Source organism: Poeciliopsis prolifica, unplaced genomic scaffold (genome assembly GCF_027474105.1).
Source record: "Poeciliopsis prolifica strain line A6 unplaced genomic scaffold, Auburn_PproV2 SCAFFOLD028, whole genome shotgun sequence".
Taxonomy (NCBI): domain Eukaryota; kingdom Metazoa; phylum Chordata; class Actinopteri; order Cyprinodontiformes; family Poeciliidae; genus Poeciliopsis; species Poeciliopsis prolifica.
Genome location: NW_026562403.1, coordinates 310,556 through 338,306, shown reverse-complemented (window position 1 = coordinate 338,306; position 27,751 = coordinate 310,556). Strand labels below are relative to the sequence as shown.

The following is a 27,751-nucleotide window of genomic DNA, read 5'->3' as shown; positions in this document are numbered from 1 at the left end:
ACACAAACAAAGACAAAACCATTAGAATGGTCAAAAAATGATTCCAACATCCCTGTAAAGGAGATAAACCGTTTGCTCTTGCTCCAAAGAGGGGGTTTTGGGACAGCATTGTCATGCCGTGACTAATGATGGATGACTGCTGCTTAATTACACTGTGAGCCTATCCGTTATCTCTGCTTGCCTGATAATAGATGAAGCTTCTCAATACTGCTCATAGTGTGTGAAATAACAATAATACATCACGGTCACTTTGAAAATTACAACTATGATGTGGCTTTGGGAGGATTGCTCCCTCACTGTGAGTCTGGCCTATATTGTCATATTGTCTTTATCCTGTGTTTGTGTCCATTGTTTCCGCAGCAGATTATCATATTAATCTGAGGAAGATTTCTTTAATCTCTAATGGCATCCAAAATGAAGGCAACATAATAACTCTGTTTTCTCTGAACAATAATGCCAGAGGAAATCTGCTTACTTTGGACTTATACGGTGGCATCCCTCGCCCCAGGATAGTATGGGACGGGATGTGGGGGTAGAAGCCTTGTGGAGTTCGTCCATATGGCACGACAGTTGGCACATGTATATTTTTTTAGGTCTGGTTGGCGCTCTGTGTAATCTACTGGGACGAAAATCAGAGCTTAATCTCTTCTGATTTTGCTAACAGAGCATGTCAAACACAACTTCTTCTCGTTTAACACTTCCAGTGCCCGTGATGTCACCATATTTGAGAGTTGACATTTACTCAAGGAGCCAAGTGTGCAGCCTACATTGGAAGGAGAGTGTGTGTGGCTTCTGCACCTCCGGATAGATTTACTCCCGACTGACGTGTTGTGTACGGTTGGCTGGTGAAACCGTGATGCTGACGAGGTTGACTCCCGCTGTGGTCGCATTTCAGTTTACAGATTTCTGCCTTTGTACGGGAGATTGAGGGAAATGGGGAGGAGTGGGGGGTATTCTTTTATGCATCCTGCATATGTGCAACTGCACGGGAGTCAAAGTAAACACCACGCAGAGATCAGAGGAGAAATGAGACTGGGAGGAGGGGATGGAGGGAAGGACGGCGGGAGGGAGAGAAGGTGATGGTGGGGGTTAGGCTGTTTGTGTGACACTGTGAGAGAAACAGTCGGAAGGAGAAGGAGGAAGAAGAAAAAGAAGAAGAAAGGATCCTGTGTGTGCGTTTGTTTCACCACCTAATCAGTTTTCCTTAGGGACCCATCAGCAGCAGCATCAGTGGAGGAAAGTAAGGAGGAAAACAATCGTCTCCCGTCATAGAGCCGAACCTCAGACGAGTAAGAAATGCTCTAAAACTATTCTGCTTATTGATCATTGTAAATGCCGAGAAATGAAATATGCAGAATTGTTCTATTTACCTTATTATGAACTTGATCATTCCATCTCTACTTCCTGTGTATGTGCCTCTAAAGAAATATTTGACATGAAATGGCTCGTGGATAGTGTTTCATATCAGCTGCACACTTAGTGAAATCATTAATGCTGTTGCAGGACAGGAAATGGGTTTTTATTTAGTTGCATTGATTATTAGAACAGGGCTATTATCATTCTCATATATCGCTTAAATTGTGCAGATGAACCATAAGCTTTAGGTTTTTCTCACATAAGATACCACTCAGTGGCTTTAATCAACCAGAAAGACTGGATTTCAAACTCAGCGGTACTATATTTGGTTCTGATGAAAAATACTACACTGTTTTTTTCTTCTTTTTTACATTAAAATCTGATTCAGTTCTACCTCAAAGTCCTGGAAAGCATTAAGTTCAACTCAGAAAATTGCTTAATGTACCTTTCTGTTTCAATGTGCAGGATTGCTGCATCTCGACATCTGTGTGTCGCGTGATAGGAATGAGCAAGCCAACGTATGCATGTGTGCACAAATCAGGATTTATGATGTGAAAACTCATTGTAATTATCAGCCAGAGCCAGCTGTCTTGATTGAAGCAGCTGTCTATTAAAGTAGAGATAACTGACTCTGATTTCTCATTGAAACGCCGGTTTGCAAATGAGGTCATGCAGTGGAAGCCTGTGTGAATGATATTAAGACCTTTGTCTGAACTGCGCTCACACATTTTTTGATCTGAAAGTAGCGCACGAGGAGAGGCGTGGGGCTTTCTGATGACCGGTCCTGTGAGAGTGTCTCTCTCCCTGCCCCAGATTCTGTCTCTGAAAAGGCTCCATGGTTAGAAAAGAGAGCAGGCAGCTGGAAAGCAGACGCATGGAGACGCACGTGATGCATCCCTTCTCTCTGCACGGTCGCCGGCGTGGACGAGCTACCTTACAAATTTCACAGTTCAAAGGCTTTAATGAGCTGCTGCAGCCTGTCCATCATCCTGGTCTGGGAGAGCTCCTCAACGAACCCAGCGGTCAAAAATGACGGCTCCTCTTCACGCTTGGCTTTCATCGCATCACACAGACAACAAAAGGAGAATGTTATTTTTAGCAGCATCTTTGAATTAGCATATGTTCAGTGTGAGCGTGCGCTTAGTAAGAGAAAGAAAAAAACAAAGTTACGTTGCAGGAGACGCTGGAATTTTACAATGCTTTGCAAAAGCAGTCAGCCAAAAGATTCAGTGAATTTTGGTGTGATTTTGTCTAACAGACCAATTCAAAGTGGTGCTTAATTATGAAGAAGAAGAAGAAAAAGGATGCTTGGTTTCTTTTTTTTGTTGTTTCTTTTACAAATAAAAATTTGACATTTGTATTCGGTTAATCTAATGTCCCTAATGAAAACCCAGAAGTCACATAATATAAAGTCATCAATTTAATCTCAGCGTAAATCCAACTGTTCAGTGAAGGCCTTAGGCCTTTATCAGAAAACATCAACGAACAGGCAACATCAAGACCAAAAAAACACGGCACACAAAGGCGTTTAAAGCAGGGTCCAGTTATAAAATAACATCAGAAAAGCTTTATCTATCTCAAAGAGCTCTGGTAAGTCCATAAAGACGATGGCGCACCTGCTGCCCTACAAAAACATGACCCTTCACCTGAAGTGGTGAAGGGTCATGTTTAGGAATGAGAGACAAGCAGCCGAGAGATGCTTGGTAACACCTGAGCTGTTTCATTAGTCTGTACTCCATACATCTGGCCTTCATGCAAGAAAAGGCATGAAAACTGCCACCGTCATAAGAAGCCAGCATGTCAGGGTCAAAGTAAAGGTTACGGCCAACATTTACAGAAGGTACTCTGATCAGACAAAAGCAAAGCAGTTTTTTTATTTTTCATATACATCAGAATTCATCATCCTCAGAAATATCAGACATTTAAATAAATATATATATATATTTTAAGTCCAGGGATTCCTAGCCTTAAAAAAAAACAACTTTTGACGCTACAAAAGATTTAGACTGGGTGTCAGATTCGCCCTCAGAGGAAAATACCAATGCTCGTCTCTATTTTTTATTTTAAACTTGAGTGAATCTCAAATATTTGTCTTTCACTTGACATTTTTATACTATCTGTTTGTGACACGTCACATGTAGATTAAAACATAACGTAAGGCACTGCGGTCAGGTATATTGTAAAAGAAGATTGCAAAGTTCCCAATGGATGGTTATTACTGGAAAACTACAGAGGAGTGGATGCCTCAGGGGGCAAACTCAGCCAAAGTGCATCCACCGAGGAGTCTTCCCATCAGTTGAGAGGCGAGAAGGCGGGAGCTAATGAAACAAACACAGACTGAGCAGCAGATTGTGCCCAGTTTAATGCTCTGGGCTGTGTGCAGCCGCCTGAATCGACGAAGATATGACCATACATCACTTGCTGCTGATGGGGTGTAAACCTCCCCAATTTTGGCAATACGAAGTCGCCTTTCTTTCACTTGTTCAGCCGTTTTTGTGCAAATTCCAGCAGGGAGAGGAGGCAGAAATGTTTAATAAGTTTCCTACAGTTCCAACTCCTGCTGACACGTGCAGAAAAGGGGCTTGTTTGTGACCCTCTTCCCTCAGAATCACAGGAGAAGACTGAGGGGAGGCTGCTGATGAGTGGTTGCTTGGAGACTGCTGTAGGTGGATTATGAAATGCAGAGGCAAAACAGAGGCTACTCACTCCGCTGGGAGCGTATTGAGTTGTGTAATAACTGAAAATGTCAGTTGAGGGCAAGAAGAGGGAGGTGGAGTAGAAAAACGTTCGGAGAGGGAATAAAAAAAGCAGCCACACAAATCCCTAAATGAGAGTCTAATTAAATTCTGTCTGAAAACGTCTTCATCCGCGATGTTTTCCGCTGCTGCTCAGACCCGACTCCAGTGACACTGCCTTTGGAGATTCTGCACAGATCAAGGCATTGGTATCACAGCCTGTATTTAGACCAGCCTAACCATGCACGTTTATCTCCTACTCTAACGGCAGATGACAGAAATGGACGCCCCTCTCGCCACCCCGTGCAACATCCAGATCTGTGAGGTGACCTGTGACTCTTTCCGCATCATGTGGGATATGCCTCCAGAGGACACAGCCAGAGCGACGCATTTCTTCATCGACCTGAGCCGCAAAGAGAACAGGGATCCGAACCGCTTCAAACACAGGGTCTGAAACTGCTTCGTTACTTCATCCTCCACCTGCAGGGCGGCTGCTCTGTCTCCGTTCATGTCTTTTCCCCACATTCAAATCGACCGACATCAAAATTCTCCACAAACACTGAGCCCAGTTTGGTTAGTATAATGGGTCTCACTTCGTCTTGGTATTCTGCATTTGTTGGGATATCAGATTTAACACAGAGTGCTTGTGCCCTTTCAGTCGCTTCCAATACAGGCAAAAAGGAAAAGGGATGCAGTCAACAGCTGCAGGCTTGTGACTCAGTTGTGAATTGTTTCCCTTTAAAGTGAACTAAAGCTGACAAATTCAGCTGCAGCAGTGAGCCGTTTTAGACCTAATTGCATCTGCTGCACTTTGAAACGACATAATAATACAAATACAAAGAATGTTTTTTTTTTGTCAAGGTATATAAATATCAATCGCACCTACCGTCTGTCTGCACACCTTTCACAACAGATTTATTTCAAATATTTTACTAATAAACTCAGATGCGTTCACATTAAGCAGAACCTCAGGCTGTTTTGGACTTGTTCGCGTTGGCTGTTTTTTGGGCTCCCTGTGTTAGCATGCTAACAAGCTCACCTGAATGGAGGGGTTTTGGGAAACTAGCCTCAAGCATGTGATAATTTTTAAATTATTATTATGCAAGCTTCCACTCCCTCTTGACTTTACTGTCATGTTTAGGTGTTGTTGAGTGACAACTTGAGCAAGTGTTATAGCAGATTCAATCAATTCCCATGTACAATGCATTGCATAGGCACTGTAAGAAATATAAACTCATAGATGCAGTGACTAATGATGAGATTTTTTTTTCTTGGTTATCTGGTTCCCAGTTCACAATTTGGCGCGAGATGAAAGGAGTACTTTTGAAATCTGGACAGGTTTTGGACATCTCTTTAATTCATTAAATACTAAGACGTCACACACTGTGGAGGGAATTTTTAAAACACACCTTGAGATGAAATGCAGTTCTCTTTGTGAACCCCTCGCCCCCCCAAAAAAACAGCAGCTGAGGAGAAGAGGAGTTGGAAAAGCAAAGACCTTTCAATCAGCTCCCTCTCTGACACTTTGCCACACTTTGCTTGCATTTCTACACTCAGTTTCATTTTGACGTCAACACTTTCACTCAAATGACATCCACGTGCATGTAACATGTGGAAGATAAAAAAAATCAAAAAAATCCCAGTCTCTCTTTCTTGCAGCTGCAAATCCCTGATAGTGATTATGATTTGTTGCTTCAACCTGCATCCTGTCACTGAAAAAAAAGAGAGGAATCAAAGCAGGGAAGGGAATTAGAGAGATGTTTCAGGATCGAGGTTATTTTCCCTCTCAGACAGCAATCGACAAAGCGGCATAAACAAACTTTTGCATCAGAGATGTTTCCATGGATATGTGAGCCGCTGAGCCAGTAATTAGCTGTGCTGCTTAGCGGCCTTGGCCAAAACAAAGCTGCTGATTTGATTAGATGTGTCTTAGTCGCAGCAGCTCTGGCTTGGGAAGGAACAGAATGCATTTAATAATGGAGCGTTGATGCTGAAAAAGAATAATGATTTCACAATTGTAAGTAGAATTTACTTCCTTAAAAGTCCATTAAACAGTCGTCCCCTCTCTGGTCTTCAGGATGTCCCAACCAAGCTGGTGGCCAAGGCTGTCCCACTGCCCATGGCGGTGAGAGGACACTGGTTCCTCAGCCCGCGGACGGAGTACTGTGTCGCTGTCCAGACAGCCGTCAGGCAGTCGGACGGTGACTACCTAGTGTCAGAGTGGAGCTCGGTGGTGGAGTTCTGCACTGGAGGTAAAACTCATCAACTCATTCAACAAGATAAATACGCTTAGGAACTTTGAAGACGAGAGAAAAGTATTCGCACCCCTGGAATGTTTTCACAATCCTGCCACAAGGATGAGCGACATTTATTTGGATTGTATTGGATCGACCAACACAAAGGCTTTTTTTTTCTTTGTTTCTGAAAATTGTGTTATGCATTTGTTATTCAGTGTGATTGCATCAATAGTTTCATTGTTTATTCTTTTGGATATAAAAACTGTGTTTAACTTTGTCTAATAGATTCGGAACACGTGTAAAAGTCACTTTTCAAGCTTTGCCAGATAATCCTAGCTCCTTTGCAACATTGTCTGTAGCTTTGCTGAATAGTAAACCTTCACCCTAGTGACTATTTGTAAATCTTTTTGGTCTGATTGGTCTTTTCCCAGGATCACTGCATTTAGCTCGATCTGTCTTTCCATCATGTCTGATCAGTTTACCTGGTCTTACTGAAATGAACACCCCAGGGACATGACGCTTCCACACTTGATTTCAGCACCAATATTATTCAGGACACAAACATCTCAATGTGATGAGGACTGAATGGAAAAGAACATGACAATGGTTTATGTGAAAAATCTTAAAAACTATTCATCATTCATTTTCCTTAACGCATTGGGTTGTTTAGTGTATAAAATCCATTGAAGTTTGTAAATGCGACTTGACAATACGGTATGTGAAAAGCTTCAAAGGGTGCGGATACTTTTGGGGGACCATATATTCAAAGCATCTGTCGAGGAGACATGATTTTTTTATAACATTTTTGCAGACTATGCAATGGAACACCTTCAGCAGCTCCTTGACAAGGCCAGCGGTCCTGCAGGACGACTGCTGAGATTCTCTGTGTTCTATCGCAACCAGCACCCAGAATACTTTGACTATGTCAGGTTGGAGCTGTTATCCTTCTCTTTGATCTGATTGGTCACACCAACCAGAAGAAATCCTCATTTTCTTTCTGTGTCTTGCATTAGGAGGGAATGTGGGGGACTGATGCGTCCGGCCCTGAAAGACACCAGCGGGAGTCATGGCTCTCCGATCAACGGCAAACTCCAAGGCGTCTTCTTCAGCTGCAACACAGAGTTCGACACGGGGCTCCCCCCCAAAGACTCTCCGTACGGCCCCCTCAGATTCCAGATTCCAGCTGGAGTCCTGCTGAACCCAAACGTCTGCCTGTACTTCGCAGACTTTTACTGCATGTACACGGCATATCACTACGTGGTGCTGGTGCTTGCGCCCGTTGGCACAGAGGGAGACAACTTCTGTCGCACCCGCCTGCCGAGGCTGGACCTGTCCTCCAACCCCTTTCTGACCTACACTGCCCCCCAGAGGCAGGGGGAGGAGCCCGTGTACTGCCACGCCAGTGACGTGATCCTGGAGGTGCTTTTCACGGAGCCGGTTCACGTGGATCAGGGGAGTGTGGAGCAGATCAGTGGGCACCACCAGCTTATGAGTTTGACCACGGCAAACGCCAAGAAAGATCCAAGCTGCAAAGTGTGCAACATCAGCGTGGGGCGCTGAGGGACAAGTTGACTTTGAGTCGACAGTTCGAAAAGACCCAGAATTGGACAAAACAGCTGAGGAAATTATGGACTTGTCAGAGCATGGTGGAGAAATACATCTCTTGAACTGTGTTAAAGCTGCTCCCCACCCCGCCTCCACCCTGAAGTGGAGGAGATTTTTATTTAATGACCCCTTGGATGATATATATTCCAGAGCTCTATACCTACTCTTCAGGTGTCTTCATGTGTTTTCCTACGTCCACAATGCTCCTGTTTCGTCATTTGTTCCACCATAAATTGGATGTTACTGCCTTTCAGAAATGTGAGTTTCAGAAAAACAGAAACATTGCACAGATTTTTTTTTTGTCGACTTCTCGGGATTCCCTCTGTGCCAGGATTCCTGCCACCTATAACCTACAGATGCAGACTGATCTGTAAAAATGTGGAGTCCATCTTTAGCATTTGTCCATGCTAAAGATGGACAAAAAGCCTTCAAATCAATTTTTCTACTCATTGAAGTTTTCCTTTTCCATTTAGAAAAATCCTATGACTTTAATTTGTGGACATTTATCCAGTGGGTGAAAGCACAATGTTAAAATAGAATCGCTTTTAACACATTCGTTGGTGGAACAGTCACCGGTAACCCTGCTGCCAAACGCTTTGTGCAACCATTCTTTGCAAAAAGGACAGTTCTCTGTCTCTCCTAGAACATCTCTGATAGTGGGATGGCATACACATAGTGAGACATCCTTCACCTCTACATTTTGCATAATGTCCCTGGAAGAAGGTTGGTTTTGTTTGTGATAAACCCTTTTTTATTCCCAGTGACAGCCCATTTTAGTCGCATTTCCCGCCGTTTCAAATTGTTGATGATGCCATGTACTCTAACAAGGTTTCATAGCGAATGCACATGCATGCACATAGTGAATGGATCTGGATGACGTGTCAGTGAGCTTACAATGCAGCGACAGCATGGGGAAAGTTGTAAACAGTGGATTGACTATGCAGCTATATTTATATTATTAAAAATCATATCAGTCTTTGTCAAAAAAAACCTGTCTGTCTGGAGGGTAAATTATCTCTATGCTGCACACTTCAAGAAATGAATGAGAGGAAAATGTAGCAAAAATACACTGTAGTCATTCTTACATCACAATACCAACATTTTCATTTGAAATTCAAGTGTTCATTTTAATGTCTTGTCACTAAAAAAATACATCAGTAAACTGTTACCGGTTAACTGTTATAAATAGTGCAACTATTTATCTACAAAGACACAAGAAACATATCTTGTTTCAGAATTTCTTCAACGGAAATTCTGAGGTTAATTTATAATGAGAGTATTTTTTGCTGGTTCGTGATTTGATTTGTCTAACTGAGAGTTTGATTTTCTAAATATTTGATTTGTCTTCTAGGAGACTTTGGGGGAAAGAAATAGAGTCATGAACTGTAAGTGTGCCACATTTGGCCCTTCATCTCTGGTCGCCCTGAAGTGAAAAGCAGTATCCTAGTTCGGTCCAACGTCAGACTGAGTTGTCACCGCTCTCTGAAAATGGAGTTAGAGGAAGCAGCAGAGGAAACAGTTCCCTGACTGTCACCTTTCTGAAGCTGTCAGTAATGTCTCAACACGCGGCAGGGAGGGTCACCCTGGGACTGCCTGGGGGTCCCTCTTCTGCTGCTGACCTCTGGTCTCTTGACTTCTGGACCCAATTGTAACCAATTAGAAAAAGTGTCTTGCTGAAATGTTGAAGAATATTAATATCAATAAAAATAAAGTAATCAAAATTTGACCAAGTTGATCCACGTTTGATTAATACAACTGAGTAGAAATTCTTGACTTTGGATTGCGTTCATCCGTCCTTCCATTTCCTGTACACCCTTGTCCCTGATGGGGTCGGGAGGTGCTGGTTCTCCAGGGAATGTTTCGGGTGACAGATTGCCAGTCTGTCGCAAAGTTAAAAACCAAATGATACAAATTCTACTTTCAAACCATTTTAGTATTTTACTGAGTTTTGTAACATTTCAGTGTTCTTGTCTGTTTTTCGAAATGTTTCTTTTTCGTCTTTCAAAGGGAGAGTAGATGGTTCTCGTGGTAATGTGACAAAAAGCATGAATTATTAGAAAGTCTAGTCAATTTAGAATAAATACTTAAAAGGTAGAAGTATACTGTGCGATGATTCTGCGTTGTTTATAATGAATTTTAAGGCTTTACCAAAAATCTGTACTTGTCTTCAAATACCTTCATTCGAAGAAGGAAGGTATTCTTCCCTTTATGATGTTGCTGTTTTTGTCATTTGCTGCAGTTTGTTGTTCCTGTTTGTCAGAGATTTAAGTTTCAGTCAAGAAAGATGCAAAGACTATTCCTTCTGCTTCTGAACCAGCAAAAACATTTCCAAAGGTCAAATCGGCTTTCACACCTTTGGTGCTCAATCCAGTTTTCTGACAGGACACGAGTTAGAACTGGGCTGTTGCTCATAAAGTACAGAAAGGATTCCTGTCAGACTATAAACAGAGCCCAGCTAAGACTGGCTTGATGCTTCTATGCGTGTGTGTGTGTGTGTGTGTGTGTGTGTGTGTGTGTGTGTGTGTGTGTGTGTGTGTGTGTGTGTGTGTGTGTGTGTGTGTGTGACGGCCCAGTCATCTTTGACCTATGTGGGAATGCTGGTGATGCCTGCAGTGTAAGGGATCCCTCTGCTATTGCACAACAGTATTAGATGAGAGACCAACTAGTGGGTCAGGACACAAGAATGTGGAGTGAAAGGAAATGGCATGTGAGAGATGGAATAACCAAGATTTATTGGAACAAAGCACAAAAACAAACACTTTTAAGCTAGAAAAGCTTTTATATGAAGAAGCTAAGTAGCGACGGCATATTCAGCTGCTTCTCATGCCCTTTTGCTTTTCTCATGGCAGAGATGTGAATTCACACACACCAAAATGCTGTAGTTCTGCCCGTTGTTGTTGTCCCAAAATGGCTCCCTGTGCCCTGCGGGCAGATACATGAGGCAAAACTCTATCTTCCTCTTGGCGTCCAACACTTTAGGAATCGCTATATCAAATTCAAAGATGTCGGTCTGGGGTCCTCCGAAGCGTTTCTGCAGGTACGTGCAGGGGATGTCCCTGTAGCTCTGCCAGGAGTCAAAGGTGACGCGCACACGCACGTCCTTCTGGTAGCTGAGGTTTCTGACTCGCGCGCTGCCTTGCAGGGCCTGTTCGGTGACGGCGCAGTTTTCCAGGGTGACCATGCTCTCGGCCAGCTTGGCTCGGAAGGACTGGAAGTCCAGTGAGGGCTGCGGGAAGCCCAGCTTGAGCTGCGTCCCCGGGCAGCAGGTGCTGACGGTGCAGCTGTATCCGTCCCCGGTCATGCTCCCCAAACCCTGCAGGGAGGGCAGCGGGCCGAGGTCACGCTGATCCTCCTCGTGGGAAAACACGCGCACGGCCGTCAGGGAGAAACCCAACTTGTCTGCAAATACCACACGTCTGTTCTTGACCGGTGCCAAAATGTCGCTGTCGGCATCATCGCCTTCCAGGTCACTCAGGAAAGGTGAGAAGGGGTGACTCAGATGGTTGGCGACGTAGTCGGGGAGCTGATCCGTTGCAGGGGCTCGGATGCAGGGCCGCTGAGGCTTCAGGATGGGGACCCACACGTGGGGACACAAGTGTTCGCGCTGGTTCAAGCACAGTCGCACTGCAATCTCCACAAGTCCCGCCGAGTGAGCCATGGAGCCCAGGCCAACCATCGGCAGAACACTTTGCGAAGAGCAAACAAGGAGGTTTAATAAAGACTGCTGCACTGGATGGGGGGAATTAAATGTGCAGTACAGTTTGGTTATCAGATGAATGAAAGAGCACATCTCAAGGTCAAGGGTAAACATTTGATCTCATCCTCATTTTGAAGGAGAAAAGCCAGACATAAGACCCCGCAGCTGCAGGACAGCATACTTACGCTGGACCGGACATCTCCATGCTGGCAGAGTGATGGTGAGGTTTATCTCAGTGGGTAAGCCTGCGGTGGAGACAAACGGAGAAGCATGTCAGTGTTACTACAAATATTCTGTTTAGAAATACAAAAACGTGTTTCGAAGCTCCCACTTACTAAGTCTGGAGTCTGGGAGGCTGAACCACAGACTGCATTATGCCTCTGTCTGCAGGACCAGCTGAGACTGACTCCTATTTTTACCAGCTCATTCAATACAGCAGAGACGGCTCTGCCCAGTTCAGTATCCTGACCAATCAGGACCAACAAAGAGACATGTTTGTGCTTATTTTTTTTTTTTGCTCTCAGTATTTACACAGATGCAGTGTAACATTATGACCACCCAACTGGTCCTGGACTCCACTGGACTCCTGAAGGTTTGTTGTGGTATCTGACACCAAGACGTTTGCAGCAGATCCTTTAAGTGCTGTGAGCTTCCCACTCAGCGAGTTGGAAGCCTTTACTCCCAAAGAAACATAAGAAGTTTGCAAATACCTTCATCTAAGAGTGAACTTGTCTTTTTGTTTTTGGATGCTTTCAACGAACCCCCCCCCAAAAAAAGGATTTTGTGTTTTATGATGAAACAAACTATGAGAAAATGTGATTTTGATGATCTCTTCAGCCGTAAGGATTCCAGCGTCTGTATGGCACTTGTTAAGCTCTGCTGTACGTGATTTTATTCTCCTTTATGGAAACCATCCCAGTCATGCTGGGCTCTATTCTCAGACACGTCAGTCGACACCAATCTCCACAGAGGCCTCAACCCTCTCCCTAGTTGGCACCTGGCTTGTCTCACGAAAGCATGTGTGACACGGAGGAAGGCCAGGTTACCAACGAGTCCCAGCGTGCAACACTTTTATGATCCACGTCCTACACGTAGCACTAGAGATGTACTTGGCAGTGGAAACCAGACTTGATGCCACTTTGAGAATTTGACATGACCCCAAAAATATTGTATAACACATATAAACCTTTAAGCTCGAATTACATTAATAACAAAAAAAAAAAAAAAAACACGCTCTTAAAACCAGACAGTTGTTGCAGCAGCTTAGGATTTATTAAAAACAAAATTGCAAACTTTACTCAAGATCAAGATTCTAGACTAGATTTACGGTTGGACTTTGTGCTTCCCCAACATTTGGATGCGTTTTAATCAGAACCAGTGGCACACAAAGTTCTTTCTCTGGTTCTGCTGATGTGAATCAAGCAAATGGTGATACTTGATTCAGGTTTGTTAGAGAAGGGGGGGAACGCCAAAAGATGTAGGACTTGTGTCCTGGATTTAGACACCTCTAATTCTAAAACATTGCATCGCTGCTCTTGGCATCATTTCTTAGTTATTGTTTTGTGATAGTATTCTACATAGCAAAGATGAAGAAAAATATGATATACTAAATATGTAATCCTAAACAACTGATTGGAGCAAAACAAAAAATTCTACAAAAAAAATGTCCAATTTTAATAACTTTAGTAAAATATACTACTTTTATTTAAGTTAAATAACTGATTGAGCAATTAGAAGTTATAGTCATTCATTAATTTGGTAAATGACCATCCTGCTAAAATAAAATGCTTAAACACAATTTAATTGTATAAGGAGTCATCTTCTGAATTTTTTTACGAAACTACAGATCGAATATCAAGCACTTTCAAGATCATTACACAGGTATTAAGTACCTTAAAAACACCTTTTTAAAATTCAAGCAGCAGTGCAAACCCTCTGAATGGTTTAAGGTAACTAGTTATGCTGGATTGTACTTTGTGGCTTTACCATAAGCACGCCACACTGTTCAGACTTTTATTCGTAAAAAGCTTTAAAAACAACGTAGTTCAGAGCTGCAGCAGTCGCTTGAGAAGAGTGCAGGTCGACGTGACGGCACTTCTAAACCCGGTCGCTCTCTCTGTTCTTTATCACTTCCAACTGCTGAGCAATAACAGTGAGGCCAAACAATAAGCACTGATTGCCCCCTCAGGCAATCATAACAATGCTGCTTCAATAATTACAACTCACAGTAGACAATGTTTATTCGGCTGAAGATGAAATGCGTCCATTGTACAAATGCATATTTACAAGATGAAGTTAGCACACGGCGTAAGGACATTTGCTAAATTTCAATTAACTTAGGAACACACAGACGCACGAGTTCACGTCGATCGAACGTCTCCTCTTGAAAAACAACCGTTTTCCCACACAAACGACGACGGAACGGAAAGGCGGGAACTGTGGTGCCAAGCGAACTGAAAATTACTTCCCCTTCCGGTCATAGAAGGCATCCTGTTATCGAGCGGCAGAGAAAAGGTCCAATAACGACGATGAGTCATACTGATTCAGTGATGCAGAAAGAATCTGGGAACATGGCAGCTCATATTCTGGTGTGCGTAAGGCAACGATCTGAAAACTTAAGCGCACTTCAGTTCTGATGATTATAATGATCCACAAATAACAGCACAGCCCTGCAGAATCGGGATTCTTCTACACTGTTTGTCAAGGCACAAACACATCTGGATCTGTGTGACAGGAGTCGCTCCTCTCTGAGGAGCAGCTCTCTTGATGTAATAAATGTTGATGCAGCTGTCCTTGCTGTTTCACAGGGCTGGAAAATACAGCAAATCTTCAGAAGCGAGAGAGAGAGAAACATCAACAAAGACCTAAAACGTAAAATTGTGTCTGAATTAGCATTTAAAAAGAAACTGTGATTCAGAAAAAGTCCCTAAAACTTTTCATAGTTAATCCCGTTGCAGTAATTAACTTCAATGTATTTTATTGTGACTTTGTCATAAATCAGCACAAAGTAGAGAAATTGTAGTCATTGCAAAATAGGTTATATGAATACTTTTGTAAGTGTTATAGTGTAAACAAAGACATTTAACTGATTCTAAAAAAACTCCCAATAAATCCAAATTTTACAGAGAATATAAAAGCTACAGAAAATGAATAAGCACAAAAACGCTTAAGGCTCATTATTGATTATTGATTGCCCTCATGCATCCTTACTTACCCAAATGTGTTCAAATTAACTGCACAGCTCCACTTGAGACCAGAGGCGCTACAATGCGATACCGCATCAGGTGCTGGGAGCCCTCTTCAAGATCCACAACAAAGTCTCTGACATAAACAAAAGAAGGCATTTCTAGAGCATCAATGCCAGGAAAATATGGCATCACAGAGAGGGGAGGTAGCTACACTCCCCCCTGCTGGACGCTTAGCTGAATGACAACGCATGAAGAGAATCGCAAAGATAAAATGAGCACCTCTGTTCGTCTGTTTCAGGCTCGATCAGAACGTTTTCTTGCCGCTCCTTCACCCGCAGAAACACAAAAGAGTCCAGGCAGGGCTCCGGCACTGGGGTCACAGTAAAACAAAGGGTTAAGGTCAGAGATCATTGAAGGCACAGAATCAAGATGGATGTTGTCATTTTACCTGCTTTCAGCATGTCCACAGCCTGCAGGTTTGGAGGCATGCGTTTCAGCGCTACAGCCTTCAGGTAGGTTTCTGTGTTGGTATAATACCTGGACGCAAAGTTTTTAAAATTTTATTTTTATTATGAATCTTGTCATACGACACAGGCCACATTTGCAGCACTCAACTCTTTGGCAAAGGCAAACTCCTCCGGAGAAAGCAGAGACGGCTGACCCTCCACTAGAGACTTTTCTCTCTCCAGGACGTGGGGGAAGTACTTCTCAATCTAGGGTGCGGAAAGCGCAAACGTCAAGACACCGGCAGAGATGTCTTGACGTTTTCATACGCGTTCAACGGACCTTCTGAAGGCGGGATCGCAGGTAGCTGCTGAGGACAAAGCGGATCCTGTCCATCTCCATCCGATGGAAGCCGGCCTTGGCGTCGCCCTTCTTCACTCGCTGCAGGTTAGCTTCCTGTTGGAAGAAAAAAAAAATGTTTTAGTTCAACTCTAAAATACTTTATCCCAAAAGTAAACAGAATTTTGTTGTAACTCATATAGTGTCTTGAAGAAGTAGGAAGGCGCAGGAGTCAACGACATGGTTCGTTAATTACGACTGACAGGAGAAATGGTTTGAACTTACTCCTCCTTTTCACATGCTCTGGGACTCGGGGTCGTAGTTCAAGTGTTATTTGAGAATTTGAAATGCTGATCATCTGCTTAGAGCTATTAGAGCTTCCTTCCCTCTTAACTAAAGTCACAACTCAAATGATGAAGCAGCATTTGTGACACTTATAAACTGTCCCAAAAGGAAGTCCTATTTCTGAGCAAATGAATGATGACTATTCCATATATGGACAATGTTTTGTGTGTGATAACAAGACAATGGAGCAAGTTCAGCTATAGTTCAATTGGAGAAAATGTGAATTTTTCCCACCACACCCAGAATTTCTCCTACTTGATCCTGTAGAGTAGCAACAGGTGTAACTCAGGTTCCCCCCTGGTACTCACCATGTGAGTCAGCTGCTCCATCACACACTCCACCACCTCTGACCTGTTCTCCAGCAGCTCCGGAGAAAACTTCTCGTTCAGCCAGGCCTGGGAGGCAGAAACAAAGTGGCGACACTGTGAGCGGAGAGCTGGTTGTGTCTGCAGCAGCGCGGAGAAGGCCTTAAAAGTCCCGGATGTAACAGCAAACGGTGTCTGTGGCTCACCTGTTCCAGCCTGGCGATCAGCTCCGCCGGAGTCATGACGTCCTCCTGGCTGTCGTCATGGTGGATGTCGCTGCCGTCCTCCGACAATGCGTCCGACATTGTTGTGCTGTAAAACAAAAAAGCCCGCTGCCTAAAAATTACTTTAAAATATGTTGTGTAGAGTCTTACGCTATATTTTTTAAAAGAAGGTTTAGAAAACCCCTTGGACGAATAAGTCTGAGGAGAGGACGGCTAGTTGTACAACTGCTGGAAAAACCTTCTTGTTTATTCGCGCCACTGAGACTCTTCTCGCGAGAGTTAGGTTTGTTTTCAAACCCCGGGTTGTGTCTGTCAGGCAGGCCGTCTCGCAAACCGAGCTTAATATGTACACCTGCCAATCTGGACACTTTACTAAAATCCTTAGTTTCTTAATAGTGTCAAGATTTTGTCATTTTTCGCACTACCTATATGAATTTATGCTGCTACAGAACTCGCATTAAAATAAAATTAGAAACAAGTCCACCTGAAGTACATAACTCGGGGACTATAATGCTCTTTTTGGATTCACGACACAGACCAACACAAACCGGAGCACATATATAAAGCGGAAGGTAAGGATACTAATAAAAAAAATCTACAATACGTGGTATTTGGCTTCTTCTAATTTGATGGCACCCTTTAAAATAATCAAGTGCAACCAAAGAGGTTCGGGTTAGGTTATCAAAAAAAAAAATTTTTTGGTAATGTTTTATACATCAGCCAAAATTGGAAAGAGTATGAAACAATTGCAAATTCACAAAGATGCTGGGAAAGCAGAGAATTAGAGACGAAAACAGAAACAGTTAAAATGACGCAAAACATCTGAATGTCCTTAAAGGGCTACTTAAACTGTTAGAATAGCAATGAACAGCAGTTCCTCCAATATATCTGTGTGTGTGTACATATATACACACACACATATATATGTGTGTATATATGTACACACACACACACACACACACACACACACACACATAATATATATATATATATATATATATATATATATATATATATATATATATATATATATATACTGCTCAAAAAAATAAAGGGAACACTCAAACAACACAATATAACTCCAAGTAAATCAAACTTCTGTGAAATCAAACTGTCCACTTAGAAAGCAACACTGATTGACAATCAATATCACCTGCTGTTGTGCAAATGGAATAAACAACAGGTGGAAATTATTTTCATATTTATTTCATTTTTATTTCATTCATTCAGATCTAGGATGTGTTATTTAATATATATATATATGTTTTTTTGCTTTTTTTTCCCCAAATTGACTGCTTTTGTGCCAATTTAGAAATGTTAGGAATTTTTCTAATGCATAATGTTAAGTGCGACTTTTTACTACGGAATATATAACTTGACATCAAGTAAGGCTGAGGCAGCAGTCTGTTTAATTTGGCTATCACACCCAAATTAGAGAGTAAAGGCAGAAGTAAACAGAGAGTCTTAGAGACAGAAAGGAAAGGCAAAACTATGGTATTTTTCTCCCTATTGGTCACATTTCATGACAATATTTAACTATGACAGAAAGTTTTACAACATCCTGAACTCCTGCTCCTGAAAATTTATTTGAATCCTCAGTGCTAAAATATTAACATTTACGCTAATGCTTCCTGGGCATAAACAGCACGTTGTTTTGTTTTTTTTTCTTCTCAGTTTTACGTTACATTTACAAGAATTTCTGTTACCCGCTCTACTACTTCCAGCTGTTTTAGACCACATTGTGGCTTGCAGCATAATCTCATTTGTGTGATTTCCTCTTTCTATTTCCTCTTCATTGCTCTTGCCTAAGAATTCTTTGTTATTTTCACCACCGCTGAACCTACTTCCACCCTGCCCATGCCACAGTGAAGCTGAGCATGACAGACCACAGCGGTGCGTCATGAGCTCTGCGCTGCAGGGCGTCTTTGTTCGACAGACAGTTCAAAACCCAGAGTAAATAAATGTGTTGGCAGATGCAAAAGCTATAACAGTAGCAACAAATAAATCGGCCCTGTTATAAGAAAAAATTAAACCATAAATCAACAAATAATTTTCCAAAAAAACGAGAGAAGAGAACCGTTATAAAAGATTTTTGTTTATTTATTTCTTTTCACTGTCTTTTTTAAATACATTTTCAAAATGGCAAATTCTGACAAAGACCTTTTTTTTGTCTCCTTTTTCTTTTTTTTAATAAAATATTTAACACTGATAAAAGGTAAACAAAAAACAAAGAGAGTGACCGCATTGTTTACTGTTCTGACTTTGCAATACAGTACTAAAAACAACAGCAAAGTTGCTTTTTTAATTTTTTTTTTAAATTTAAGATCAAGAACTGAAACAGTGGAATCAAACGTTAATGAGGTAAGGCTGATGTTGTGGAAAAACTAGCTCCTTCGACTTCTAAGCTTTTCCGGATGTGTGAATTGGCTGAAAAATGTGACTTTTATTTCAATGTGTAATAAAGTAGAACTTTGTGAACACAAAGACAGGATGAAAATAACGCAGTTCCAACATTTACACGATCCAGATTCAACTGGCCTCGGTCTTAGCAGCTGTGGAGAATTGTTGAATTTCTAGTGGTTTTGTTTGACTAATAATACTGCCTTGATTTTCTCTCCTCTAGTTTGAAAGCTATTCTAACATGTTCAATTGTCCTCCTCAAATCTTGTGAGAATAAACTGAACTCATGGTAGGTAGCGGGTATCCGACTTGTGGACTCAGCAGAGGGATGGGGTAAGGGTACGGGTAAACGGCCGGACCAATGAGAGCCGGGTGACTTGCACCGACTGGCATAGAATGGTACATTAGCTGGGGCTGAGGGAGTCTCACTCTGTGGGGAAGGAGCACCGGAGGTAACGTATGTTGGTGCCTGGAGTCTCTCAACGATTTGTCGTAATTGGACAGGATGCACGACGTCGGCAAGGCGGTGGTGGACTGAGACAGTCCCTGCTGACTGGGAGGAACTTTCTGCTGCACCGTCCTTGACCTGTCCCTCTTGTCTGTCGGGTAAGACCACGGGGTCACGCCGCCCAGCTTCTTGGCGAAAGGCAGAGAGTTGTCCGTCTGGAGCAGCCTGCTGTGGAGAAGTTTGTAACCTGGGCGAATGGGAGAAGGTCGCAGCAGCTGCACGGATTTGGGAGTGACTTTGGTGAAGCTCGAGGTAGAATGCGAGAAGGAAGGCGATGAGTGAAAAGGGTTTGCGAAATATTTGCTGGGTACTTTGTGGTAAGGGTTCCAGGCAGAGTCTTTTCTTTGGCTTTTTACAGAGTCAGTAGTCAGTGTTTGGGAGCTAACGAGAGGCGTGTCTTTCTTCTGCGCTGATGTGCTTGTAAGCGTCTGACCACAGCTCAAGGGTTTGCTGTCCTCTTGCATTTTGGCAGCGATCGAACAGTTCTCGGCCGACGTTGAACTGGGTCTGGGTTTGTCCCCGCTCCCTGCTGGAGATTCTTCCGAAGAAACGGAAAGGGGGGAAGAACTGCGCGAAGAGGAGGAGGATAAGGGCAACGGAGAGCCTTCAGAGGAATTGCAGTTCCTGCTAGAAGAAGCCCTGGCTGGAGACTGGGAGCAGTGGATGACTGAAGGCCTCTCCTTATCCTCTCTCTGGGAGCTCAGCGGCACACTGAGGCTGGCCTGAGCCATCCGCTTCTTCTTCTCCAGAGGAGAGATGACCTCTCCAGTTACAGAGGGAAGATGAGGAATCCAGTTGTTGGGAGCCTGCAGGATGTGGCCGTTTACAGTGGGGCAGAAATCTCCAGCGCTTCTGCTCGGTTGAGATCGCTCCGGGTGGCGTCTGTCAGAGCTGGGAGGCCAGTGGGTGAAGTGAGGACTCATCAGTGATTCACCTTGGCATACCACATCTTGGCTTCTTTGGGGTAACTTCAAAATAGGTAGGGAACATTTTGTTACTCACATGTAGTTATAAACCTTTTCATTTTCAGATTTTAAACAACGCTGTCCGCTGTTACCTCAGAATCCATTTCTCTCTCAGAATGACTCCTCTTCCTTTTCCCGTCGATCTTGTTCACTTTACTCTCCTGATTCCTCTTGTACGGCTTCCGTGGTTTGCTCGGAGGTAGAGGTTTGTCGTCCTCCCCTTTTATGTGTCTCTCAAACGGCAGCACCAACCTGCAGTGCGGAGTTCAAGATGTCGGGTTTATAAATGTCTTTTTTATTGTTATTAATTTTGTGATTTCTTGACCGCCTGCATGAATCCTCCTCACCTCTCATAGTGTCTCCGAGTGCACGTAGCAGCACTGGTGCTACCTGGGCTTCCTCCAAGCTCATCGTAGACTTTCTTCCAAAGGCGTCCGGTTGTCACCTGTTGATCAGCACAAGGGGGTTAGATGGAGTCTTTGATCAGAAACATCATTGTGAGTTTGTATGAACATAAACACATTCTTAATTTATGCATATGGTCTCAAAGATCTAACAGTTAGTGATGCTAGCTCTATTTTAGGGGCTTTTAAAGCATCATGTTGCTTTGCGGTAGGAGGCGGTGCGTCGTAGCCCATATTCCCGTCTGAAACACTGCGAGCGGTGCAGCTAAAGATTCTGATCAGCTCAATGAAAAGTAAGGGAGTATATGAAAAAAATATACACCACTCTACTTTTATATTGGACAAATACTTTTTTTTGGAAACCCTATATACACTATATATAAGCCTGAAATCTGTTTTAAGATGGCAGAAATTTGCTTTCATCTCAGTTTCTCTTGGAGCGGCTTTAAGCTTCAGCCTATGGGGACAAACTAATCTAGATTTCTGTCCCTGAATACGCCGGGGGAGTTATATAGTCCAGGTGAGATGGTAACTGCCTTCTCGCTCCTTTATCGGAATCCTGAACTATCATTCATTTAGAGCAAATAATAGCCTTGCTATCAAATTTAGGTTTGCGATCGTTTCCAACTGTACCAGCATTTCATAACGTAGTTTTTCGATTGTGCATCCTGTGTTTGGGCGTTGGTATACGTGCTTGCTTTGAGAGCTATTTTAAAAATGTCTCACAGGAAGGTGGTGGCAGGCCATTCTTGAAAAAGTCAGTCGGTTCACTTTCCTGAAAGAACACTTTCATTTTTTTTTTTTTTTTGTCAGATTGAGGAAATGTGATTGGCTTCTGTTGTTGTGTTTAACGCCCCTGGAGCAAAGCGTCGGTGGTCAACTTTAGCCCAGTTTGGCTCCACATACATGCAAGTTTCACTCTCGGTATTCACCCGAATGGGGCGACACAAAAAAGAACCTAATATTCTGAGAGCTTAGGCAGACATATTGTCCCACCCCTCCATTGTGTGACACCATTGTGACCATGTTGTAGCATCATAGCATGACCAATTAGGTGTTTTCCAACACAAACCAGTGAACACTGAGCCCCAGATAAGCAACATATTACTTACTGATTCATATCCCCCGAGTTTCTCAACAGCTTTGTAGATCATCCAGAGATCAACTAGGAATCAAAAAATATGCATCAGTACCAACATATTTTAATGCAAACGTCATGTGAATAACGAATCTTGATAATTATGATCCACTTACTCTGTTTAAAGCCAAGATGGGGAATCCTTTCTATGGGTGTGCCCTTATCTTTCATAAAACAGTGCAAACTTGCGACAAATGCTTTCTCCTCCATCGGCACCTTACTGGGCCCCGTCTCTTCCTCGCATTCAGTCGTAGAGTCGTGAATTTCAATAACGCAGGGAGAAGCCTGACGGGGGGACGAGGGGGAGACAAAAATCATAAGTTCACAGAGCATGGCACCCAAGACTGAGCTGTGCATTGTGTAGGACCTCAAATTACAGTTGAATGCATCATATTATAGATGAGAAAGAGTAGTCATCTCAAAACACACAAATGTTGAAATGAAACATCAAAATCAGAGAGTAGGGTTTTACCGCTACTTTCAATAGATAACCGCTACACATCCTGTCTGGAGAGAAAGCTGCAGACTTGTGGGGTTTTTGGTCTAGAGTTGTCAGTCAACGGTAACACGGATGGCACTTTGAAAAACAAGCCGTTGCCAAAGGACTATAAGTGGTGGAAAATAAACTACTTTTTGTAGGCCAGATGTTAAACAAAGATTGAATGAGGTTTTGTCACATCAATCACATTTGCTCTGGTTGTTGTGCTTAGTTAAACCTTCTTTATTTATATAGAAAACTAGCTGGGGTATTGTTATGACAACTGTACGCCAGCAAACATTTTTTCTCAAAATATACAACAATTCACAAACACAAAATTATATATATACATGTATATATATATACGTTCATGCTTTTTTGACAATTACCTGTAGAAACAGATTTTGTTAGTTTCAAAATTTGAGGACTTATAAGAAGTTCATTGCTCTGGAGCCTTTTTTCTGAAAGTTGAATCACTTTTCTTTTTATAAACACAAAAAAAACATACTCTTTGTGTTTCTTAGCATGATACAGATATTACACCATGATATAGAAGATCAAAACACTTCTTTTTTTTTTCCTTTTTTTAAAAAAAAAGAAATTCCAACCACACATGACTAAGATTTGGCTTACGTGTCTGATCACATACAGGCCGTTCCTGCAGTCAGAGAGGCAGCAGGGCGAGCAGCCGCTGACATGAAAGAACAATTAGAGCAAACTCGATTGCAAAAAATTCCAACGGACTCTGTAAATTCTGCTCCTGCGTACGGTAAAGTCATCTCGATGGGTTTGGCTCTTCTCTTTTTGAGGTTTAGTTTCTTGTCAGCAGCCACCAAGCCGCCCACTCTTGAGCGACATCTCGCATGTCTTTCTCTTTAAGTGGAGATGCACGATTTTTGCCTCATTGGCGACATTTTGAAAAACAGTCGCTTTTTAAATCCGATATCGAAGAGTATCTAACGACGAGCGCCACTATGCGAAGCGCAATAGAAAAGAACTTTAGCACTACGGGCGGAACCGCTTAATAATAAGTTTGTGTTTTGGGGGGTTTTTGTTTTATTTGGTTATCACCTTGTTTTAAAAACACAGCAGTTTCACTGTATAATTTCAGTTTACAACAAAAATATGACCCCACATGATCCCATTGCTTTGCATTAAACAATAATAATAACAATAATAATAATCATAATAAAGAAAAGCAGCAACTGTTTGTACTGCTGGACAAACAACATCGTACAGTGTTGTGCTGCAGCAGGACCAGATGTGTGCTTTGAGATCACATCAAGTCTCTTTTCACATCTACAAATGGACGGTTTAGTCGGTGATGGATGAGATTAAGCTTTCTGAACCTCGACTGCATGCCATATTTTAGTAAAGGTTGTGGGAAATTGCTGCAACGTTGGCGGACATGCCACGGGACGCTTCCACGTTGCCCAAAACGAACGCCACAACTTGGAACGGCTGGTCAAATGATGTTTGCTTCTGCGTCAAGAGACGCAAGGCAGGCAGGCAGCGTGTCTTCCTACAACACCGAAACTCGAGGCAACTGTGCAGCAGGAAGACTGAGGTTTTTTTGGTTTCATGCCATCACCGTCTGTCGTTTTCTCAGCCTAAGATATTTCTAAAAGGAAGAATTTGTGGTGGATTGCGAGTTTGGTAAATGATGTCTGTTTTCTTTTGTTCAGGTAGTAACAAATAGGGGGCCGGTTGGAGACACTGCAATGCTCCAGCAACTCTTTGAGATGTCTTTTCTTCAACACACCCGACTCAAACAATCAGCAGGACTCTGGAGAGTTATTATTATTATTATTCGAAATTATAACCCGTACCACAATCCCCAGCTGCAAATAAACCCGCTGAGATATTTCCACCGTCTTCTCAGTCTCAGCACACAAAACAATGAGTATAAAGTGCTTCTGCCTGCCTGCCGTCCACAAAACACTGTCACTGAAGTGAAATCAAAAGATTTGAACAATTCACGCTTCACATTCAAATGCAGACTCTCACATCGTCGCCTCCCCGGTCAAATTTCGCCAGATTGGATCGTCGATATTTTACTTTGACTCATCGGGGCCCAGAGAGCTGCTATTTCTGCGGCGCTCATTGTACAACAAAACAGCAAGAGGTGGTTTCATATTGAATCAAGTTCCTCTATGTGGTTCCTGGTTCCGAGAAGCAAACCTCCAGAGTGAGTAATAGTGAAGGTGCAGAGCTCTAACCAAGACAGTCCCGACTGAGTCACAGTCAGTCGGTGTTCCCAGCCAAACGGGGAGCAGCTCTGACTTTTCCGCTGTTGTTGTGAAAAGGTTTGTGTTCAGATTTCACCCCAAGGCCATTTTTACAAACCGCCTCGGGGTCCAGCTGATGCTTTCAGGCCACTGATTCGAGAGTCAGAAGGAAAAAGAAAAGAGGATACTTTTTTTTTTTTTCTGGCACAAACAAAATAAAATCTGATTGGAAACCTGCATGAAATTCAACTATACTCATAAAGGGACCTGCTTCACCCTCAACCATTGTTTTCTCGATCTGATTCACAAAAGTTTCGGGTTTATGCATCGACGGTTGCATACAGGAAATGTCTGCGCTAGGAGAAACCTAGTAGCCCCCCCCCCCACTGTTTTTCCCCCTTTCTTCTGTTCTCCTTGCAGCTCTCGGTCCACGCCGCAGAGAGAGAATATCATTGTGAAACGCTCGTTTGATTTTTCGCTGCTGCAATTTTTTTTTCTTTTTTGGAAAACTGTGTGGGTGATGATGTCAGTGAGTTGTGTTTGCGATTCTCACGATGACTGTGATCGGCGCCCAGGATCGATGCTATCTGGAGGGCAGAAGTCACCGCAGAAACCGCCGGGCTTTCAACTCGACCCGGCCTTGGAAATTTGATGAGCTAATTTATGCTTCTCATATTGTACCTCTCACTCCAGTTACCAGAACAGTGGCGTTTGAGTTTCTTTATGCGCAATAAAATATTGCAAGTGTGTGTGTTTTTTCTCTCTTCTTTCTCTCTTCCTCTCCTTCGCTTTCTATTTTGTTGATTCTTCTTAGAATGCAAAGCAGAAGCTTGTTCCTTGTACTCATTTCACCATCGGTCAAAAAAACAAAAAAAACAACCATAAAACAACTGTACACACACACACACACTCATACAACCAGTTCATCAAACTGCTACTTAAATCGAGCAAAAAGGGGAAATGAAAACACAACAGATAACACATTCTGAGCAGTCATGTCTGTAGTGACAAATTAACTGTAACTGCAGGAAACTGTCCAGAGGACCAACTGACAGGGGCTTTTTTTAAATTTTTTTTTAAAATTTCATCTCTGGTACCTGTTTTGCTCTCGCCTTGTCTTCATCGCTCCCAGCTGTTTGTTGTGATGCCTCGCTCTGGTCCTCTTCAGCTACACACACACACACACACACACACACACACACACACACACACACACACACACACACAAACACAAAGGAAGGAGAAGTCACCTCACTGTGTGACTCTGAATTCAAAGAAGCGAGCACTTCTTCATTTCGAGAAGGCTTCTAATTAAGAAAAGATTCGACATCAACATTGTGTGCGCGCGTCAATGATCAGGTGACTCATCCACACACACACACACACACACACGCACGCACACACACACACACACACACACACACACGCAGAGAGATACATAAGAAGTAATCTGTAAAGCAAATTGTTGACAGAGTGTGATATAAAACCACAGGCTGCAAAACCACTTCCTGCTCAAGAACACCGCCACTTCAACGCTGCACTGTATGGTATTGTAACTAAGAACAGCAGCAATCTGGAAATGGAGAAATCCAAAAATACATGAATGTTTGGTCGTTATCTTCAGCCTATTGCGACTCCGTTTTGGTCACAAGAGAAGTGACGCAAACAATGTGGCGAGTTATCTGTGATATAGAACTATTTTGTTGTCATGAAACTATTGTATTGTCCCAAAGTTTGAGAATGCACTTGCTCCCATCGGAAGAATCCAGCTAAGATTTTAGCGGGGTGGGAAAGTGAAACACAAACTCCTAAAGAGGAGAAATCAAAAGCCTGGGAGCGAGACGCAGTTCTGAGAAAGAGATGCCATTCTTCACCAGCCACCACCTCGACACCCTGTGAGCCCTCCACCCACAGCGATGTCACTTTTTTTTCCTTCTTCTTCAAGGCAAAACCAATATGCTTCTCTTTTGAGATCACTTGTTTCCTGTGCTTGTGGCTTAAACCTTTAATTCTGCTTTCAGTGGCCTCTTTACTTCTCCATTTCGGGCGATGAAGAAATATTCTTAATACAACATTTCATAACTCGCCGAATTAAATGATTGACTTTCAGTCTTTTGACTTTTGACTGGGCCGTTTGAACCACTGCATCCAGACAACTTTAAACATTTCATATTCAAGACATTATAAATGGGAATTCATTTTTTTTCTGTAAAGTCAACATTATAAAAAATGAGTGAAGTGTGAAAGTATACAATCAGCTCTGTGTATGTCTATATATATCTATATATATATATAGATATAGATATAGATATATCTATATATATATATAGTTCAGTTTGCATACACACACATATATATGTGTGATAATACTGTCACACACTACTACGGTGTGTGAGAGTAGTGTGTACTATCACACACCACTGAACTAATCTGCCTCTAACATTTCAGATTGTAGATTGTTTACACATGTAAATAACGTGCTGTAAAGTAAATAATGATCACTACTCACCCATTTCCAGAAGCCGTCCTCAACTCTGTGACTCGCCTGTTTTGTGACAGTAATTCATGCGACAGCCTCTTCAACTTCACACCACGAAATAGGAAGACGTCTCTGCGGGACAGTTTCATTGGTTGACTGATGATGCCATGACAGCGAATGAGGCTGGGAAACTGAGTTGTTTCTTTTTTCTTCTTTTTTTTTTTTTTTTTCATGCCTCGTCTTACAGTATTAGTTCTCACCGTGTCACGTCTGATATTCAGATTGAAAAAAAAACAACCCCAACATGCTGTGTTAAATTATTAAGCAGCAGATTAGTGTCAGATTTGAAGTATTAATTGGATCAAATGTTTGTGTCAAACTGTTCATTTGTGTCTTTGCGGCGATCATGACATTATTGCACATTGCAGTTTTAACAAATGTAAACCAGTAGTTTAGAAGATTTCTTTCTCAAAGACTCTCTTTCACGTCAAAAGGAACAGAAGTTTGCAAAGCTGTAATAAAAAAAAAAGGGCAAACATCCGCGTGGTTGCATTGAAACTGATTCCTCTCAATTGGAGCAAAACCAGACCTATTATTATAAGCACACACAGCCCTGAGTCAAATTCAGCAAAAATTGTCTGAATTTGAGGAAGCGAAAGCAGCACTCAACCGATGT

At 42.5% G+C, this 27,751-nt stretch overlaps 4 protein-coding genes across 8 annotated transcripts; 1 reads left to right on the top strand and 3 right to left on the bottom strand.

Annotated features, from left to right (window-relative positions):
• The first annotated feature begins 751 nt into the window (after nucleotides 1-751).
• On the top strand, nucleotides 752-9,659 carry LOC129372182 (phytanoyl-CoA hydroxylase-interacting protein). Of its 3 annotated transcripts, none has more exons than XR_008607227.1 (6): nucleotides 752-1,289; nucleotides 4,363-4,539; nucleotides 6,169-6,343; nucleotides 7,140-7,257; nucleotides 7,342-8,191; nucleotides 9,285-9,659. XR_008607227.1 is itself a non-coding variant. In XM_055049285.1 (5 exons), exons 2-5 carry the CDS (start codon nucleotides 4,363-4,365, stop codon nucleotides 7,886-7,888), a joined length of 1,017 nt encoding a protein of 338 aa, XP_054905260.1. In that variant the 5' UTR covers nucleotides 752-1,289; the 3' UTR covers nucleotides 7,889-9,659. The 3 variants fall into 3 exon arrangements, 1 of the variants encoding a protein (XP_054905260.1); XR_008607226.1 differs by having other exon boundaries at nucleotides 7,342-8,656; XM_055049285.1 differs by having other exon boundaries at nucleotides 7,342-9,659.
• A 985-nt stretch (nucleotides 9,660-10,644) lies between these two features.
• ppp1r3c2b (protein phosphatase 1 regulatory subunit 3C2, duplicate b) lies at nucleotides 10,645-12,045 on the bottom strand. The gene is made up of 3 exons (XM_055049074.1): nucleotides 11,966-12,045; nucleotides 11,816-11,875; nucleotides 10,645-11,619 (listed from the first exon to the last, which is right to left on the bottom strand). Exons 2-3 carry the CDS (start codon nucleotides 11,833-11,835, stop codon nucleotides 10,755-10,757), a joined length of 885 nt encoding a protein of 294 aa, XP_054905049.1. The 5' UTR covers nucleotides 11,836-11,875; nucleotides 11,966-12,045; the 3' UTR covers nucleotides 10,645-10,754.
• A 1,807-nt stretch (nucleotides 12,046-13,852) lies between these two features.
• Nucleotides 13,853-16,740, bottom strand: gins4 (GINS complex subunit 4 (Sld5 homolog)). Of its 3 annotated transcripts, none has more exons than XM_055049053.1 (8): nucleotides 16,458-16,740; nucleotides 16,255-16,341; nucleotides 15,605-15,718; nucleotides 15,434-15,531; nucleotides 15,267-15,355; nucleotides 15,098-15,188; nucleotides 14,845-14,951; nucleotides 13,853-14,494 (listed from the first exon to the last, which is right to left on the bottom strand). In XM_055049053.1, exons 1-7 carry the CDS (start codon nucleotides 16,554-16,556, stop codon nucleotides 14,855-14,857), a joined length of 675 nt encoding a protein of 224 aa, XP_054905028.1. In that variant the 5' UTR covers nucleotides 16,557-16,740; the 3' UTR covers nucleotides 13,853-14,494; nucleotides 14,845-14,854. The 3 variants fall into 3 exon arrangements, with proteins under 3 accessions (XP_054905028.1, XP_054905029.1, XP_054905030.1); XM_055049054.1 differs by having other exon boundaries at nucleotides 13,853-14,457; XM_055049055.1 differs by having other exon boundaries at nucleotides 13,853-14,439.
• Nucleotides 16,741-18,596: 1,856 nt separating this feature from the next.
• Nucleotides 18,597-27,179, bottom strand: arid5a (AT rich interactive domain 5A (MRF1-like)). The gene is made up of 7 exons (XM_055048751.1): nucleotides 27,106-27,179; nucleotides 25,694-25,764; nucleotides 22,007-22,175; nucleotides 21,865-21,917; nucleotides 20,696-20,793; nucleotides 20,441-20,600; nucleotides 18,597-20,351 (listed from the first exon to the last, which is right to left on the bottom strand). Exons 1-7 carry the CDS (start codon nucleotides 27,107-27,109, stop codon nucleotides 19,134-19,136), a joined length of 1,773 nt encoding a protein of 590 aa, XP_054904726.1. The 5' UTR covers nucleotides 27,110-27,179; the 3' UTR covers nucleotides 18,597-19,133.
• Nucleotides 27,180-27,751: the final 572 nt, after the last annotated feature.